The sequence below is a fragment of the Medicago sativa genome, chromosome 2, assembly GCF_051527215.1.
Source record: "Medicago sativa cultivar Bolivia chromosome 2, Bolivia_mono, whole genome shotgun sequence".
Lineage (NCBI taxonomy): Eukaryota > Viridiplantae > Streptophyta > Magnoliopsida > Fabales > Fabaceae > Medicago > Medicago sativa.
This window is the reverse complement of record NC_140750.1, coordinates 3,630,992-3,649,156: the sequence shown is the minus strand read 5'-3', so window position 1 is coordinate 3,649,156 and position 18,165 is coordinate 3,630,992. Positions and strand designations below refer to the sequence as shown.

Here is an 18,165-nt window from a genome sequence, read left to right as displayed (position 1 = left end):
AGGCGATGAGACCAAAGGCAAAAATCTCCTTCGTATTGATCATGTTAATAGTTTGTTTGATGAACTCAACATGTAGCAGTTAGAGCTTGTTTAATGGAGAAGACATAAGAAAATTTTACCATAGATAAAGATAAATAAGACTACTATATATACAAGATATGATCATATGTCTAATGCCAAATAAGACTACTATATATATATATATATATATATATATATATATATATATATATATATATAGGACTAAAATCTCTAACATGCAACACTAGGACTTTCCACATGGTCACATCTTAGTGCTACTCTTGTCCATATGTGTTTACTTGTGGAATTCTGATCAGATTCGATACATTATTGTTGGTATGATCGCACTAAAAAACTAGTGTGTTTACTACGATGGATGGCCTCCTAAAAAGTACTTGTGTTGCACCTTATGCGTACACATTTATACTAGTATTTACTATTAACTATTTATCACCCTTTCACTCCCCACGGAATGTGTTGATTAGCTTATCATAGAGGAAAAATTGCGCACAGTTGATAGAAAACTTATGTTGCAACATGTTTAACCATCTATGGTAACAAGAACTTTTGATGGAGCACATGGCTCTGCCTCTTCCAGCATTTGAACCAACGTTCTCATTGATGGTCTTGAAGATGGAGCTTTCGCTGTGCACAACGTCGCAATTCTCAACACCTTAATAGCATCTTCTTTGAAATGCTTTGCAATGGTAGAATCTACCAATTCAAGTGCACTTTCTTTGCTCCTAATATTGCTATATACCCAACTCACAATATCCTTATTCTCTCCAAACTCTGGCTCCACAGGTCTCTTCCCAGTTACCAACTCCATCAGTACTACTCCAAAGCTGTACACATCACTCTTTTCTGTCACCTTACAAGTGTAGGCATACTCTGTCGTAATAAAATATTAACATGGTTAACTTTCATGTATAATAGCCAAAAATATTAACATTATCTTTGTTATAGAAACAACTTATACATAAGCACTTATATGATAAGTTTTTATGTTATAAACATTTAATTAAGGTGTTTATCTTAACTAATGCTTACCAGGAGCCATGTAGCCAAGTGTGCCAGCAATGACATGAGTCCAATTTCCACCTCCTTGCACAATCTTAGCAAGTCCAAAATCAGCAATCCTTGGCTTCCATTCCTCATCAAGCAATATGTTACTTGATTTAACATCTCTATGCATAACAGGTCTATCACAACCATGATGCAAGTACTCCAATCCTCTAGCTGAACCCAGTGCAATATCATACCTAACATCCCACACCATCTGAGTCTTGTTACATGTATGCAACCTATCCCACAAACTACCATTTGGTAAAAACTCATACACAAGCAAACTACTATCTTCACTTGTGATACTACAATATAGCTTCACCACATTCACATGCCTTATAGAGCTAAGAGCTGCCACCTCGGCATCAAACTCGGGTGAATTCGAACTCCTTTTTAGCATTGCTGAACTGCTTCTGTAATGACCACTTCTTGGATTTGAAGTCCATATGTGTTTGACTGCGAATACTTCACCACTTTTAAGCTCAACTTTGTAAACATTCCCTGAACCTCCTTTTCCAATCACATTCTCAGCTTTGATTCCATCAATAATTTCATTCTCATTGATGTTTAGTACATGGTATTGCTTGAAATTCCAAGAATTAGTCTTAAGAACCTGCTTCTCAAACTTGTTATTCTGCTTTAGTCTCATGATGATGAGAAATGTTAATGAAACAAGCAGAACCATTAAACCAGCAATGAAAAAGAATACAAGGTTTCGAACTCGCCTCGAGCTACCAGATTCCAATGAACATGGTTGGAAATTCTTCAAAATCTGGCTGCATAAGCCAGGATTTCCCATGAAACCATCTTTAAAAGCTGAAATAGCAAGTGAGTCTGGTATGGAACCAAAAAACTGGTTGTTTGATAAATCAAGAAGGCTGAGTTTTAGAGACGATAAACTTGATGGAATCTCACCAGAAAACTTGTTTGAAGACAAGTTCAATGAATTAAGGGTAGGCAAAGAACCAATACTAGTTGGAATTACACCAGAAATAGAATTTTCAGCAAGGTTTATTTCAGTAAGAGAAACACAAGATCCAATAGAATCAGGTAGAATACCAGAAACATTGTTGTTATTCAAAGTAAGACTAGTTAGTTTCTTCAATATGCCTATAGTTTCCGGTATGTGACCGGAAAATCTATTTGAACTTAACTGAATTGATACTAAAGAACTAGCTTCTGAGATTTCCACTGGTAACTCACCTGAGAATAGATTATCAGACAAAAACAGCTGAGCTAGAGATTTAGCTTTTCCAATATCAGATGAAATTGAACCTTCAAATTTGTTCCTTCCAAGATCAAAAAGTTCCAGATTTGGTAGGCCCCATATACCTTTAGGAACAACACCTGAAAGTGAATTCTTAGTTAATCTGAAACGTACCAAAGCTGTGCAATTTGCATAGCTTTCTGGTATGCTTCCTGTGAAACTGTTATTCAACAAGGCAATATCAGTAATTTGATTGTTCTTGCACATGTCAGGTGGTATAGGACCAGAAAGTGAATTATCTGAAACATCAATGAATCGCATTCCTACCCAAGAACCAAGCTTTTGTGGAAGAAAACCAGTGAACTTGTTATCATAAAGAGAAAGTTCTGTAAGATTCATAAAATCTCCAAACTCTTGTGGAATTTCTCCTGAGAATTTGTTCTGAAAAAGCTGAAGAGATTGAAGATTTTTCAATGACTTTAGCTCAGAAAGATCACCTTCAAGATGATTATTAGAAGCATCAAATTGAACAAGATTGGTAAGGTTACCAAATCCAAATGGAAATTTTCCACTCAAATAGTTATCATATATCTCAAGTTGCCTTAGATTCTTAAGCTTTCCAATATCATGTGGAATTTCACCTGATAAATTGTTGTCAGAAAGCTCAAGATGCTGAAGCTGAGTGAGATTTCCAATACCAACTGGAATTTCACCAAAGATGCTGCAATTGGTTAGGTAAAGCCAATACAATTTTTCAAGCTTAAGAATCTCCAAAGGGAAAGAGCTTTTTTCAAATATATTATCACCAAGGCTTAAAAATGTTAGACTTGTTAGATTTTCCAATGATTTCCATGGAAATTTGCCAGAAACTCCACTTAAATTTAGATTCAAATATTCCAACTTACTCAAAGATGAAAATTCAGGCACTGTTCCATTGAATGAATTTCCACCTAAATCCAAATACTTCAAGTTTGTACAATTCTTCAACTCTTCATTGATACTTCCATGCAAAAAGTTGGACTCTAAAGAGATTTTCTCAAGTGATTTCAGCTTGCAAATGGAATCAAACGGAAGAGTTCCTACAAGATTTTTCTTTGCAAGGTTGATTTGTGTAACAAAACCATTGGAATTACATAGAATTCCGGCAAAGTTGCATGGTGAATTTGATGTGTTCCATGAAGTGAAAATGTTTGGAAGAGAAGTTTGTATTGAGGATTTGAAGTTCATAAGATATTGAAGCTCGTTTGAATGTGAGTGTGTAATGAAACAGAGGAAAAACAGAGTTGTGAGAAAAATGGGCGGTGATGGGTGACGGAAAAGAGCTCCGGTGAACATGACGGCGGTGGAGGGTGGTTGAGATGTTTGATGAGTAGGATAATAAGAGTGAGGAAAGTGGGTGGAAAATGGTAGAAGTGGGTACTGGTTAGGTTTTGAGTTGAAATTTAAGGTTTGGTTTCAGACAAAGAAAAGTATAGTACTCTTAGACTATTAGTAACATGCATGCAGAAAAAAAGCTAGACACGCAAACATGAATGGAGTGTCGGAGTCAAATGTTTCAAACATGATTGGGCGGTGCTTCATTGCTTTCAGCTATTCATTCATGTGCTAATTGCTAGGCACGAGTTAAATAGGCCAACTTATTTTCCGATAATTGAAAAATTTGGTGTTTGAATCCCGACTCATCATGCAATGTCGTTCGCAGTCAATTGAGTTATGATCATGGAGACAATTAATTATTACACGGTTTATAAACATGAATTTTCTTTTTGTCAAACAACTTAGTGGTTAGAAATTTACCTCGACTCTCAGAGTGAGTATGTGGAGTGTTCGAGGTTCGAACTTCAACTTACGCATAGATGCAATGTCTATATCAATTAAGTTAAGCTTACCGTACGTGACACATGAATTCTTAATTTAAAAAAAAATGACTAGAATGAGAAAAATTAAGTTAAACTATATATGTAACTACAATTTTATTTTGTCGTCAATATAATCTCAAATTTTATTATTGTTTTCACTTATCTGGATTTTTTTTTCTTATTAATTTGTGCTTATAAAACTGTACTCGTGCATGGGCATGATTAGTTTATGTATGGGGGGATTGGGACTAATTGGTTGTTGAGAGAATCATATATATTGTGCGTGGATTTGTATCATCCTTCCACTGCTACATTATTTTATTAGATAAGAAAGTAATTGTAAAATATATACCAGAAGGCAAGAAATATGAACAATGGAGTAAAACCATTGCAAAGTAACTTTAAAGAAAACCATTAGCAAAAAGTATTGAGTCAAAGGGTTTCAAGTTGGATACAAAGACTGAAAGACTTGATTGGAATGATGAGCCAATTGTATGTACCAGAATGGTCTTTTATTAGCGAATTTTCTATGTACCCCATTAACCATAGAGATTAGAGGGCAGCATAAGACAAGATTCAATGTGTCTCAATTTCAGCTTTGGGGGCTGTGGAGTGACCGTAAAAGTTGACTTTGTTGCCTCCTTTACCTGCTGCTGAACTTTTGGGTCCATTATTGGATCCATCATTAATTCATCCATTACTCCTTTAAAACCGACATTATTTTATAGGATGATTTTATTACAGTATTTTGAAAGTTCTTCAAGGTAATTAAATTTTACTAATTAAATTTGTATGATCTTTTTATCAAGGTTATTTAATGAATTCTTAGATGTGATTTTTTTTTTCTATATATTATAAATCAAATACATTAATTATCCGATGAAGTTAAAATATAATACTATGTTAATATGTTCTTTCATCAATCTTTATATTATGGGTTAAATATATCAATTATTAGTGAATTTAAATTTTTTTTCTTATAAAGTAATAGAATTCTAATGAAAATCTAAACTCTCATATGGTCTGAAAAAGTGTTCTAGAATATTTGATTACAAAATTTCATGCTCGGGTTAGATGAATGTTACTCTTGAAGAAGAAAATGCAAAACAATGAATGATACGTTTATCTAATATAAACTATTCATTGACTTTTTTGATGTATAAACTATTCATTGACTAATTAACCAAGTAATGATGTTACCCTTTCTTCCTGTAGTCATATGCTCCACATAGGACCATGTGCTTGAATACACCACTAACAAGCAGCTATAGCACACGTTAATTCATTTTTGAATGGTAGAATACTAGATATACCAATGGGCCACGTAAAGGCATACTAGTAGCAGGAAGACTTATCGATACAGTGTCTTTGATCTGTTAAAAAATATAATGAAAAATAAGACAATTTCAGTGGTACATTATTGAATTTGTAAAACTATTTTAAGGTAGGATAAATTGGGGGCAAGAGACAGGACAAAAACTGAAATTTTTGTCCCTTACTAAACCACAACACAACTTTTTATCTCATGCACATGTTGTCTAAAATACAAAAATAGTGTTTTGTCCACCAAAAAATTTCCAATACCATAAAAATCTATCATGTGTCAGTTTTGTTTTCTGTTGTTCTGTCTTATATTGTTCTATTCAGTGCTTGCTATTTAGCATTTCAAACACATTCAAATGGTTGATTAAACTACCACAACGATGTTTCGGTACCACCACCACTATTCTCAAGATATTGCTCTACGTACGTACGTGTCCACCGATTGTCTTACATCATCGTCACGATATCATGTTCCAACACTCTTGTCTTATTTCGGATAAAACCTTCCACATTATTTTTGTAAAATTCACTCTGACCATCATCCTTCAATTAGCAAACATATCCCAACCGGCAACATAGTCATGTACCCCACCTCTAGGGAAACTACTTGGAGTGTTTTACCCATTCATCTTGCCACCATAGCTTATGTAACAAGTAAAAAAAAGGTGCTCTTTACCACAGACATAGTGGAATTTTAGGCATGGGTACGCAAATGGTTAAAATCAAAGCTAACACATTGAAACAAGGTGGAAAAATACTTCATTCAGTTGCCCTAGAGAGTGGGGTATTTAATCACACAATGTTTTTGTGGGAGTTTCGGTTGATCAAAGCATGATGATGGGAGACATGGATTTCACAAAACATAGATATTATATTATTAAGAGAAAATTCGGTACTATATTTACATTGCGTTTATTTTGTCCTCGTGAACTTAGCTCAATTGGTAGGGACAGTGCATAAAATATGCAAGGCCCAGGGTTCGAACCCCGACCACCACCAAAAAAACATTGCATTTATTTTTTCGCAAACAATATAGTTGATCTAAGCATGCCAACCTGTCCTATTGAGATCAAGTAACTTTGGAAGAGAATGAAAAAGATCACCCTTCTTTATGTTCACTCCTTTTTTTTTTACATTATAGCAACAATTGAATACTAACTAGATTACATACATTCTTTAAAAAAAAAAACTAGATTAAATACTCCTTGGTAGTATTATTGTTATTTATAAATGGTCCACTAATTTAACTTTCAAGTGGCCAGGAATCACTGACATTATAAATTGATGATGGAGCTTAGTTTTGCTTTGCTACTGCAGGGGTTCATAGTCATATTGAGAGATGTTTCTGGTTTCTAGATATGTGGCTTTTTGGACTTTGTAATATACTTATATACCAGCTGGATAGGAAAGTAAGCATGAAATGACTAGGGACGATGTCTTGAATTAAATGCAAAAAACACTGTGAAGACCTTTTGTTAAGGGGTTGGCACTTGCTGCTCCAGATACAGTTGCCAACTTGATAAGAAAATGCAATGAATTCTACTCTTATGATTGCTACAAAGCGACTAAGATGTTACAGCCGATTGCTACAAAGGGACTACAATGTTACAGCCCGATGTTGCGAGGGCAAATATTTTGTGGCAAGGATTCAACCAAACCTAGGCTATCTTCCTGTTCTTCATAAAAGAAATCACTTGAACCAAAGTATTTGATTGAAAAGAAACTAAATCTTGCCTTCAGAAACTAAGAATACAGTTAAATTCATGAAGTTATATAACTAAATATTGATAACATCAAATTCTACATTTTAAGTTAATAATTGTTTGACCATAGTAACTCTGAATAGTTGAGAAATATTACAATTATCCGAATCAGAAGCAAATGGGCAAATTAAAAAAAAAACTTTCTCATTACTCGGCATTTTGTACAAGTGTTAAAAAAAAAACTTTCTCATTACTCGGCATTTTGTACAAGTGTGTTAACGACGTTTACTATATATATCAAAGGCAAGACGAGAATCCCCTCTACAATTCCTTTTGGGTAAAGTTTACAAAAATCAAACCCTTGCCACTAATTTACAAGGCAAAGGGGATGGGCGGAGGCTGAACGAGTGGCATCTTTGACATTGTCCCATTTTTAGTCAGCATATTTGGCGCCACACTGTCCTCCACGACAACAGGGTTCACTTGCATGACTCTCTCAGGTATGACTTTATCACCATCAACTTTAGCCAACACCTCAAAATGCAACCTCACAGTCTCAGGCTTAGTCCTCCATTCAGGGAAACCCTCGAAACTAATCCCATCTCCTTCCTTCAACTTCTTCTCAGCCTGAAAGCCTATCTTGACAAAAGTCTGAGCAGAAACATCAGCTTTCAACAACCTGAAGGAACCTTTTTCATTCGCCTTAGGACCCAACACAGAAGATAACAATCTCTCAAAACCCAACAAGTTTGCATTTGATCCATTAAGAGAGGCAAGAGGCCACAATGCGGTAAACTGGGTTGGAGTAAGGAGAGTCGGAGCTTCCTCCTGGAGATCAACGGTAGACAGGGAAGTGTCAACTAATTTGGCTTTTGATTGAGACGATAACTCCACAAGACCAGGTGCAAGACGCTTAAGCTTCAACCTGTTATTGGAAGAGGTTGATGCAGAGGAAGGGGCTTCAAGTGAAGAAGGGCCAACAATACGAAGTGAAAGAAGGGGAGCATCTTGGCCACGAGAAGCATGGCGGAGATGCTCAGCCAATGTTAGAAGCCCGGCAGCAAAGCCATTTTGGGTTCGGTTTAACGGTAGAGGTAAAGTAAGAGGATGGCGAAGACTCACTGATCTTGCACCTTTCACAGTAACCACTGCACCATCAGCCAAAACCACTTTCTTCAACACCCCAGCATCCACATCATGCTGCATATACCAAATCAACATCAAGTCATTTTCACATTATCCACATTCAACTACACCATCTTACTCTATAAACTACACACCCTTCAATCATCATAATTTCACAAAAACAAATTTCTTTAATAAATTCCAATCATATATTTAGGGAATGGAACCAGGTGTCACATAAGGTAATATATAATAACAGCATAATCTTTACCAAATCATTTACTTTTGTAAACATAATAGATATTATGATTATGGACTGCCAATATATCCTTAAGGGCACAAATGCCCTCCAGAGAGGCTTAGGCGCCCTCCAGAAGGGCTCCTAAACTCAGGCGCGTCCCCCAAGGGCGCCGCCTCAACAGGCTTCTAAAAGTATCTAGATCACTATAAAATGACTTAAAGGCCCAGGTTGCTTGGGGCTTAAGTCACTAGAAAACAAGCCCACGAAGGGCTATAAATATCCCTCTTGAGGGCATTTTCAAATCATCACATAAACGGTCTAAACCTAGTTTCTAATATTGTACTCAAGTACAGATTAAGATCATGATTACACCACCTAGATTAATCCTCCAAATAACCATAATGTGTGCAATTAAAATTAAATATTTAGTCAAAAAAGTTTTAAAAAATTATTATTAAAAAACAGAAATTTGATTCTCAAATCGTTAATTAAATAGCTTAACTTTAATTAAAAACAAAAGAATAATGAATTAAGAGAAGATTAGAGAAAAGCACTTACAGGGAGAGAGAGTCTCATATCCTTAGCATCCTGAACCCAAATCTCCATGGGTCCAGCAAGCTGAAACGGAGCCAAAACGGGTAACCCATTTCCGTCAACCCGTTTTTCCACCAACCCATTTTCCTCCTCAACCCTAAAAATGGGAAGATCAACATAATCCCAACGTTTCGTATCTTCAAGAAGCTTAAATGGAACAACTTTATCATCAATTTCAACGTCGAATTGATATTCTACCGAATGCCCAACCTGTGCTTCTCGAGGATCAAATCCCGTAACCTTGAAATCATCTGCGTTAAACCCTAATCCTTTCACAATTGATTCCTTAAAATCGGAAAATGCTTTGGGGTATGGAGGATTGGTATCGGAAGCGAGGGAGGAATTAAGGAGAAGAAAAGCGATTCCGAAAATAAGCGATTTCATTGTGATGATGCAGAAGTGATTATTGTGAATGGAATTGAATTGATTCGCGTTTTTCGTTTGTGTAATTTTTACTTGTTTTTTGGTTAAATAAATAGGGAGTTTTTGTTTGGAGTGGAAGGTTCTGGGGTGATGACGTGGACCAATGAAAATGGAGAAAGTTATTTTAGAAGGAATGTGATTGGTGGAGATTCGTGGATATAGTGAGAAAAACAATTTAATTAATTACAGTAAAAAAATTCTAATTACGCGGCTATGATATCGGCGTGTAATAATATCCACAAAATTAATGTGCAAGACGACGACGTTTTGTTAGTATTATTATTAGATTTAGGAAAATTTAAAAACGAAAAAATAAATAAATGGGTTCGAGCCCGGGTTCGTTTTGTTAGTATTATTATTAGATTTAGGAAAATTTAAAAACGAAAAAATAAATAAATGGGTTCGAGCCCGGGTTCGAACCGGAGACCTTCAGTGTGTTAGACTGACGTGATAACCAACTACACCACGAAACCATTTTTTGTTTTTGTTAACGTTGGAAAGTAAAACATTTTGTACGTGATGATTTGTATTTTAGTTATGAAAAAAAAGTTTTTTTATTTGATCATGGATGGCATTATTGAACGTGTAAAGAAATGAAACAATCATAGAAACAAAGTGTAGTGCAAGATTTGAAGATTGTTCTAGTGGCAGTGCTATCAAACTAGAAAATCATTTGTAATAAGCTAGTTTTGTTTTTTTTTTTCAACATAAGCTATTTGTAAACCAATTAAAATTAAAAATTTCATACACAATTTAGCCCACATTAAACTATGGAACCATATGACATCTCATTGAAAGTCTCACTAAACTTACAAGTTACAACCCACAAGTTGTTCTTTAGTCATACAAGGGAATGTCATATATCTGTTGAAAGTATCGAATATGAGCATCATGATCCAATGACAACCTTTAAAAACTCAAATGTCGTCTTAACCTCAATGTTATTAAGAGAAACAACAACCTAGATCATGAAATATGTTATGTAGTTAAGACTTAAGACCTAGTGATATAAATATTGTGTGAAATTGAAACAAACTTCCTCAAAAGACCTTTTTGCATTTTTCAATTGAAATTTATCTTAAGAGAATATCCGAACGTACAAATAAACACTTTTTTTTTTATTTTTATGATAATATATTCAAACTCAGGTTCTTTTTTTTTTGATAGATACTCAGGTTCTTTTTAACAATTTGTTCTTTGATGTATCTCATTAATCACTTAAGCATGCATAGTTACTTGATTTGTTTATATTCGAACTCCGATTCTCTTTAACAATTTGTTCTTTGATATATCTCATTAATCACTTGAGCATGCATAGTTACTTGATTTGCTATTTGATATATCAATTTAAAACTTATTTACTGATGATATATATTTAAGGAAAATTATTTGGTAATCTGAAGTTTTATTGGATAACAATACTCTAGAAAAAATTAATTCAAAATGATTAAACATAAAAAAAATAACATGTCGTTAAATGATTAAATGATATGTACATGGCCTACAAAACTCAAGGGTATGAGTATGTTCACTTTAAATTCCTCTTTTTAAAACAAAAACATAAGCTTTAATTTAAATGACCTCATTGGTTAAACAAATTATAGTGTCGTTGTATTACATATCTAAAATATATAACAATATATAAAGGAAATATGAGATTTTGAGCTCGATTTTTCATTATTTTTTATTCTCCCCTTTAATAAATTTCCCTATAATAATATTATATTATTAGTGTCGAGTTTATATTGTGTTTTCTATATTGTTAGTGTAGTTGGAAAAGATAAGCATTTGTTACAATTTGAAATCAAAAACATTCATAAATATATTTTTTATTTCCTTCAAAAAATAAATAATTATAATTTTTATTAAAATCTAAATAATTTAAATCAAAATTTTAAAAATAATATGATTTATAATTTACACATGTTAATATAATAATCTTTCTGTCCTCGTGAGCTTAACTCAGTTAGTAAGGACAATGCATTTATATATGCAAGGCTCAGAGTTCAAACATCAACCACCACTAAAAAATAAAAAATAATAAAAAGAACAAACAGACGAACACAAATGTTAGTCCAAACCTTAGCGGTCATAACAATTTTTTTTTCTTATAAAAAAACAGAGGATTAAGATCACAATCTTTTGTGGGGTCTAAGATTATTATAAAGAAATATGGGCTACGAATATGCGTACATTGCTAAAAGTATAAGATATTAAATACGATATCTGATTAAGACAACAGTTTTATACTAATATTTAAGCTTGGCGTTGGAAGTTTTTTGCAATGTCTATATCCTGTTAGCAATTTTATATCCTCTAAATGCCAACCCTCTTCATTTTATCTCTGTTAAGAGACATTATAGCTAATAATTTATTTGCTCCCACCCAAGTTCAAGGGAGGAGAAAAGCAAAGATTAACTCGTGTGGACTGTGTACACATTGTTTTGACAAACTCATAAAAATGTACACCATATAAATATATAATTTATTGAAAAATACATATTATTTGATAGTTTTATTATTATTTGTATATGGCATGTGTACAAATCTTTTGTCCACCAAGAATTTGTCCAGAACAAATGGACAGCAAGCTTTTCATTTTGACAGAAAATGGACAACAATCTTAAAAGGACCAGAGAAAAATATTCTATTGAGCGAAGGGCGGTATAATTTTTCTAAAGACACGTTTTACATATCAAATTAATTCCTTGTTCAAAAACATATAAAATTAATTCAATTCTTGAGTTTTGTACCAATATAATGTTCCTTTGCTCATGGCCCGCAAGAGTGATAGGTTCTTACACATGGATTGAGTTGAACTAGTCCTAAAATTAATCAATGTTCACACACACAAGTGATATATAATGTATCGTGTCTGAGGTTCGAACTTCAACCCCTGTATATATAATGTATTGTCTCGAGTCAAATTCACGGAACATTTTATGTTATGAGTTTAGTAGTTTTAGTTTATGTATAATGTATCCATCAATTTATGTTAATTATCAAAAGAAGGCTAGAAATAACATAAGGAAAATATATTATATCCATTACTTTCAATCATAAAAACAGGTGTTGATTGTCCCGTGATCTTAGCTCAATTGGTAGGACAATGCATTATTATATACAGGGGCCGGAGTTCGAACTCCGGACACCCCACTTATTCACCTTATAAGGTGAATTCTATCCACTAGGCTACCTGACAAAAAAAAAAAAACAGGTGTTGATTCAACTACTAAAAAGAGACTAATTAAAGTGCACTTAGAAAATAGTATAGGTTACACAACAAAGACATGTTTTGTCAAAATATTCATGTAAGAAATAGACATAAATGGATCGAATTAAACCTTTCAATTCAACCCAAAAAAACTATACCCCAAAAAAAAAAAAAGGCAAAAGAAGCTCTACATTCTTGAAACAAAAGGGTACATGAATGAATACATCATAATAACACAGTCAACAAGTTGACCATGCAAAAATATGACTAAAAAACCCTTCTGCAAAATGAACCTTGAGAGCAAACATTTTTTGGAAATGATTAAATGGCATACTATACCCGCCATGCAAACATGATTATTACTTGAAGAACATAAAATTTAACTTCTTTGTGGTTTTATTATAGTGAACAAAATATGAAACTTTGTTCACATGAAAGATGAATATGCTGAACGTAGCTTCCTCACAAGATCCTTCACTGTCATGCAAAATTCCACATCCATCTGCAAATTGCCAAACAATTCCAATATTCATATAAAATTAGGACTTGGCGTAATTTTATTTACATGATCAATCAATCATAATTGCGAGATCATTAAAAATATTTACTTTTCATTATAACTGCTTTTAAATTCGCATATATGATTGATTGTTATTTGTTGATGGTGTAAAACTTTTTAAAATTAAAATTAATTTTTTGAAAAAATAGAATGTTGCATGTACAATACATATTATGTGTCTGAGTGTGAGTACTGAGTATTTAATTTAATTTGTATAATCAACATTTTTGTGTTACTTTTATAAATAATGTAACTTAAAACAATATCTATATTGTGTGAACTAATTAATCATAATGCTTAGAGTAATATAATTAATTACTCGTAAAATTACCTGAGCAATGATGGTTATATCAAGGGTGAAATTCCCAAAAGTCAAGGAACTGCTATTGATGACTTTCAGATGAAGTTTCTCAATTTCACTCATAATTTTCTCAATAACTCCTTGACTCTTCAAACAATGTAGTCTTATGAGGACACTTCTTTCACAAAATCTTGCTTCAATTTCAGGTAATGTCTCATCAAATGTACTATCAGTGTCTGAACAAGAGTTTTCAGCATCATTAATAGAAAGTTGAGATTTCTTCACTATTACAACAGATTCCACAGTTTTCTTCCTTTTTTGTTCCTCCTCAAGAACACTCACTTTCTCTTCCATTTGCTTTAAGTACCTTATAGCTTCTCCAAGAACAGAAGCTTTGTCCATCTATATACAGAAAACTGAAAAATGAGACCTATATGTATATCTAATGTTAAGTTTAAAAATTGACACTGCATTATTTGAACACAAATGTCATCTTTCCAAGCAGGTAGCTCAGTTGGTAAGTTGGGGTCAGCTACATGGATCAAATTACGCTATAATCTCTAAATCTTTTTTAATAGTTTATCTTAGGTCTTCATCTGTCTCTAGTGATCTGACTTTCCTCTATCCGAGTTAGTTGGTATATCGAGGGACACTAAAGAAATTTTAACCAAGAGGTCTAGAGTTCAAACCCTGATAATTAACTAAAAATAACCAATAATACTTGATACACAATTTTACATACTCATGATTCCTGGTTTGTCATAAAAAACATGTTTAATATTTATCCTAATCAAAATTGAAATATTACCTAACAAAGATATCACGATGTTTTATAGTTCCTCGTAAGGACCTAAGATGAAATATATACTTTTGACAATATGAGGCAATAATACATTAACAACATTATTTGATACCTTCTTTAGGTTTGGAACAAGAGCAGACAGAGCGATGAATCGTTGGCTAAGCTTCTCGCGACGCTTCCTCTCCGCTACGATGTGATCATGAGCTTGAGAGATTTTATTAGGACGATTCTCAATATCTTTAGCCTCTTGAACAGCTTTAAAGACATGGTTTTGATTCCCAAACAAGTTACCTTGAGTGATCAACATGTTTGCAAGAGTACTAGTGTTATCGATTTTCGGACACACCATCTCAGACTTAGGCTTCAATAGTCCCAACTGATTTGTGTAATTCAAATCAGCAAAGGAAAGAAGATTATTAGAGCAACAATTATCATATTGTGTATCTGATGTTGGAGGACTATTGTTGTAATTCCAGCTGTTATTTCTTAACTGTTTCACCGGTCTTTCGTTTCCGGTAGACGGAGTCTCCATGCATGTTCTGTTGTTGAAGTTTGGATTATTGGACAAAATATGTTTTTGTAAAGCATCTCCAAAAGCAGAAGCAGTTAAGTTATTGGTATCAATAGAGTTTAGGTGATTATTAAAGTGATGGAGAAAGTTAGGATCCTCCATTATCCCCTGCAGAAAACATAAAACATTATACTCTTAATTAGTCCTAGCTACCACAAAATTTCAGAAGCTAGATTCATAGAAATTTCATCAACCAAATACCATATTTTGAATCAACATGTGTTAAATGGTTCAAAAATAAAGTAGGTCAATGTAAACATATATAATAAATGATTCACACTATTAACTTGAATAGTCTAAATTGATTCAATTTTGGTCCAAGAATAGGTGTTTACAAAAAATATATATCTTACCATTTCAGGTAACCCTCTGATAGATGAAATCTCCATATGAGAACTCATCCTGGAAGAGAAATTAGAAGAAAAATCTGATAAGTTTTTGATACTTCAATTTCACATGTGCATGCATTCATACATATACTATAAAGATCGTATTGAATAATGTTATATGATGGAGAAAAAGCTTACTAATCAATAGATATGAATTGATGCTTTGAAAGTTCCTGAGTTTTGTTTTGTTCACTAGACCTCGGTGTATTATTTGTTTCAAACTTAGAAGAGTTGTATTATTATATGGTCACGGGTTTGGATGTGATATTGGCTTTGATGCAACAATAGAAGCCTATATTTGAATCAAGGACTAATAGACATAAACCAATTTTATATTATGAAGCCTATTTTCAAGCTGACAAATAAATAACCTAAACAAAATTGTTTTTTTTGCGGACTTTGGTGGTGTTCTTCACCAACTAGACATTGAAATTTTGATCAAAGGGTTTGCAAATTATCAAAGGACTATTGTGGTCCCTTTGCCACGTCTCAAGCTTCTAACGTTATTTGCTGAACTCATAATTACCCTTTTCTTCATTTTTCCACCTAATTAATTAAGTTATTTTCTTAGATTTCATTTTCTCATTCTCTTTGGTCAAAGATTGTCTAAAATTCATGACTAATAAGCAAGAGCACGTATGAGAAACCAATAGCAATTACCCAAATATTGTGGAAGCTAGCATGTGTGATATTCTAAGTGTTAATGCTTCCAATCATTTCATCGGCACCAACCATCTGGTAAATTGTCAACTTCCAAATTTTGCTGTCTAGTGTCGGTGTGGTTATAATCTCTAAATTTATCAAAACTTTAAAAACATTCATAATGATATATATTTGAAGATTTGAATATGATTTCTAATACATTCAAGGAACAACAAATTACTTAAAATAAATGTTTAAACTAATCCACCGAAGTTCGAGAAAATATCAAATTTTAACTGAAACAATTTTTAGTCAGACTTTAATCAACCACTAACCGCACTCAAACTATCAAAGTTTTTCTCATCTTGTAGAATGAAGAATTAACTAAAGAAAATAGTGAAATACTTGCAAGAGTTTTTTTCCATTGACTTAGAGAAAATTAAGCCAATTCCCCAAGGGAACGTATGATTAAGGGATGGTGTGGACCATGGAACCGGCATATTAAATTGTCCATACAATAATTTAATAGATACTCAAAATTGCATTGGTGACATATACTTTGTCGTTTCCTACCTATGAAGTGGGAACAGATAAGTTGATGAATAATTGGACAAACAAATAGTACTGGTGTTATAATCAAAAGGTTTAGAATATAAAGTAGGTGGCATTTACCATGGGAGTTTAATCCTTTCCCACCATGGGAAAGGTGAATGTGAACCATTGATATATTAATAAAAATATTGAATGGTTGAGATTGTTCACTTGCAACTTATTGGTGACTTTTTGTTTTTAAAATTTTACAAAAAATTTGACCCCACATGATAAAGTTTAATGATATTTTATTTTATGGGCTATTGGCACAACCAAAACATTCTATTGGAACCCCCGCGTACATATTTTTGACTCTGCAAAAAACCAAAACATTAAGTATTATTTGGTAAAATAATTTCGACCTCCTGAACCATGTTCTCAGAACTTAAAGCATCGATAAAATAATGTTTTTTTTTATTAAAAAATATGAATTCTACATATGAGTTTATTTGAAAAGAGGTACCAAAAGTAACGATGAAAAACTTTTAGGGGATTAAAAATCGATTTTTTTTAGAGGGACTAAAACGAAAAGTTCGTATATTTGTAGAGACAAAAAAAAACATATTTTGCTAAAAAAAAACATATTTAATTTAACCCTATTTTAAAATATGGTTATATAATTTTTAGTATTGATAAAAAAATGTAAAAAAATTGAACACTCTTGCTTTATAAAATTGACAATATAAAATGTAAAAAAATTGAACACTCTTGCTTTATAAAATTAACAATATTTATGTGTAAACTTTTGCTAAAAAATTATACAATATTTGACAACTTATTAATATTAACAAAACAAAATTCAATCAATCTTGGTTGATGGTTAGATAATAAGCGTTTGAATTCGACTATTATATTTTCTTTTGTTGGCATGATCGATATTAACAAAACATATTTTTATGCACCAGTAGATTAAACCGGAAATTTTCAATTATAATGGTTGCTCCAATCCTAAAAATATGATTTAATACCAGACATTAAATACTGATACGTACAACCAACATACTGATACGTACAACCAATCTCATACTGATACGTACAACCAACATTAAATACCAAACAAGTCCTAGTTCAGTATTAAATCATAAAGGGGCACAATTTGGAATTAATAATGCCTCACGATTTGAAGAAGAAGAATCCACCAAAAATAATTGAAGCAAAAAAAAAAAAAAAAAATTCAGACCAAAGCCAATAGTACTTTTTTTAAATGGGGTGTAGTTCACAGTTTAGTACTATAATAATTCATTAATGATTTTTTGGCTGAATTGCAATACCAAACAAAGCCAATGCAACTTGTTTAACTTGCAGCTGCAGGTAAAAAACCATCTTTCCCATGGTGGGAAAGGATTGGATCTTCCCAGAGTAAATGCCACCTATAAAGTATGATATTAATTTATAGGAGTATATTTGTAAATAATTCTCTTGTTTGTTAAGTTGAATCTTGAAACCAAATCAATCCCACGAATGGTTGATCTTGTTTCCAATGGGAATATGGTTTGTTTGAGTCAAGTCTTTGGGACATGCTGGCTTAAAAAAAT

At 32.8% G+C, this 18,165-nt stretch overlaps 3 protein-coding genes and 1 non-coding gene across 4 annotated transcripts; all 4 read right to left on the bottom strand.

Moving 5' to 3' along the window:
* Positions 1–105: 105 nt before the first annotated feature.
* LOC146943698 (receptor-like protein kinase 7) lies at positions 106–3,895 on the bottom strand. Its single transcript, XM_085741980.1, has 2 exons — positions 1,072–3,895; positions 106–912 (listed from the first exon to the last, which is right to left on the bottom strand). The coding sequence occupies exons 1-2, from the start codon at positions 3,626–3,628 to the stop codon at positions 563–565; spliced, it is 2,907 nt and encodes a 968-aa protein (XP_085598106.1). The 5' UTR covers positions 3,629–3,895; the 3' UTR covers positions 106–562.
* A 3,340-nt stretch (positions 3,896–7,235) lies between these two features.
* Positions 7,236–9,585, bottom strand: TIN1 (tunicamycin induced protein). The gene is made up of 2 exons (XM_085741979.1): positions 9,103–9,585; positions 7,236–8,378 (listed from the first exon to the last, which is right to left on the bottom strand). The coding sequence occupies exons 1-2, from the start codon at positions 9,520–9,522 to the stop codon at positions 7,551–7,553; spliced, it is 1,248 nt and encodes a 415-aa protein (XP_085598105.1). The 5' UTR covers positions 9,523–9,585; the 3' UTR covers positions 7,236–7,550.
* A 373-nt stretch (positions 9,586–9,958) lies between these two features.
* TRNAV-AAC (transfer RNA valine (anticodon AAC)) lies at positions 9,959–10,034 on the bottom strand. The gene has a single exon. It is a non-coding gene; the product is annotated as a tRNA-Val (tRNA).
* Positions 10,035–12,785: 2,751 nt separating this feature from the next.
* LOC146943695 (transcription factor bHLH25-like) lies at positions 12,786–15,825 on the bottom strand. The gene is made up of 5 exons (XM_085741956.1): positions 15,536–15,825; positions 15,362–15,410; positions 14,550–15,116; positions 13,666–14,037; positions 12,786–13,277 (listed from the first exon to the last, which is right to left on the bottom strand). The coding sequence occupies exons 2-5, from the start codon at positions 15,407–15,409 to the stop codon at positions 13,203–13,205; spliced, it is 1,062 nt and encodes a 353-aa protein (XP_085598082.1). The 5' UTR covers position 15,410; positions 15,536–15,825; the 3' UTR covers positions 12,786–13,202.
* Between the last annotated feature and the right edge of the window lie 2,340 nt (positions 15,826–18,165).

Coding starts and splice junctions, on each gene's coding strand:
- LOC146943698 (XM_085741980.1), bottom strand. CDS start 3,628: ATGTTCACCGGAGCTCTTTTCCGTCACCCATCACCGCCCATTTTTCTC. Junction 913..1,071: donor ACTTGGCTACATGGCTCCTG/GTAAGCATTAGT, acceptor TTATTACGACAG/AGTATGCCTACACTTGTAAG.
- TIN1 (XM_085741979.1), bottom strand. CDS start 9,522: ATGAAATCGCTTATTTTCGGAATCGCTTTTCTTCTCCTTAATTCCTCC. Junction 8,379..9,102: donor ATATGAGACTCTCTCTCCCT/GTAAGTGCTTTT, acceptor TGGTATATGCAG/CATGATGTGGATGCTGGGGT.
- LOC146943695 (XM_085741956.1), bottom strand. CDS start 15,409: ATGAGTTCTCATATGGAGATTTCATCTATCAGAGGGTTACCTGAAATG. Junction 15,117..15,361: donor TCAGAGGGTTACCTGAAATG/GTAAGATATATA, acceptor TGTTTTCTGCAG/GGGATAATGGAGGATCCTAA. Junction 14,038..14,549: donor TTGTTCCAAACCTAAAGAAG/GTATCAAATAAT, acceptor TTCTGTATATAG/ATGGACAAAGCTTCTGTTCT.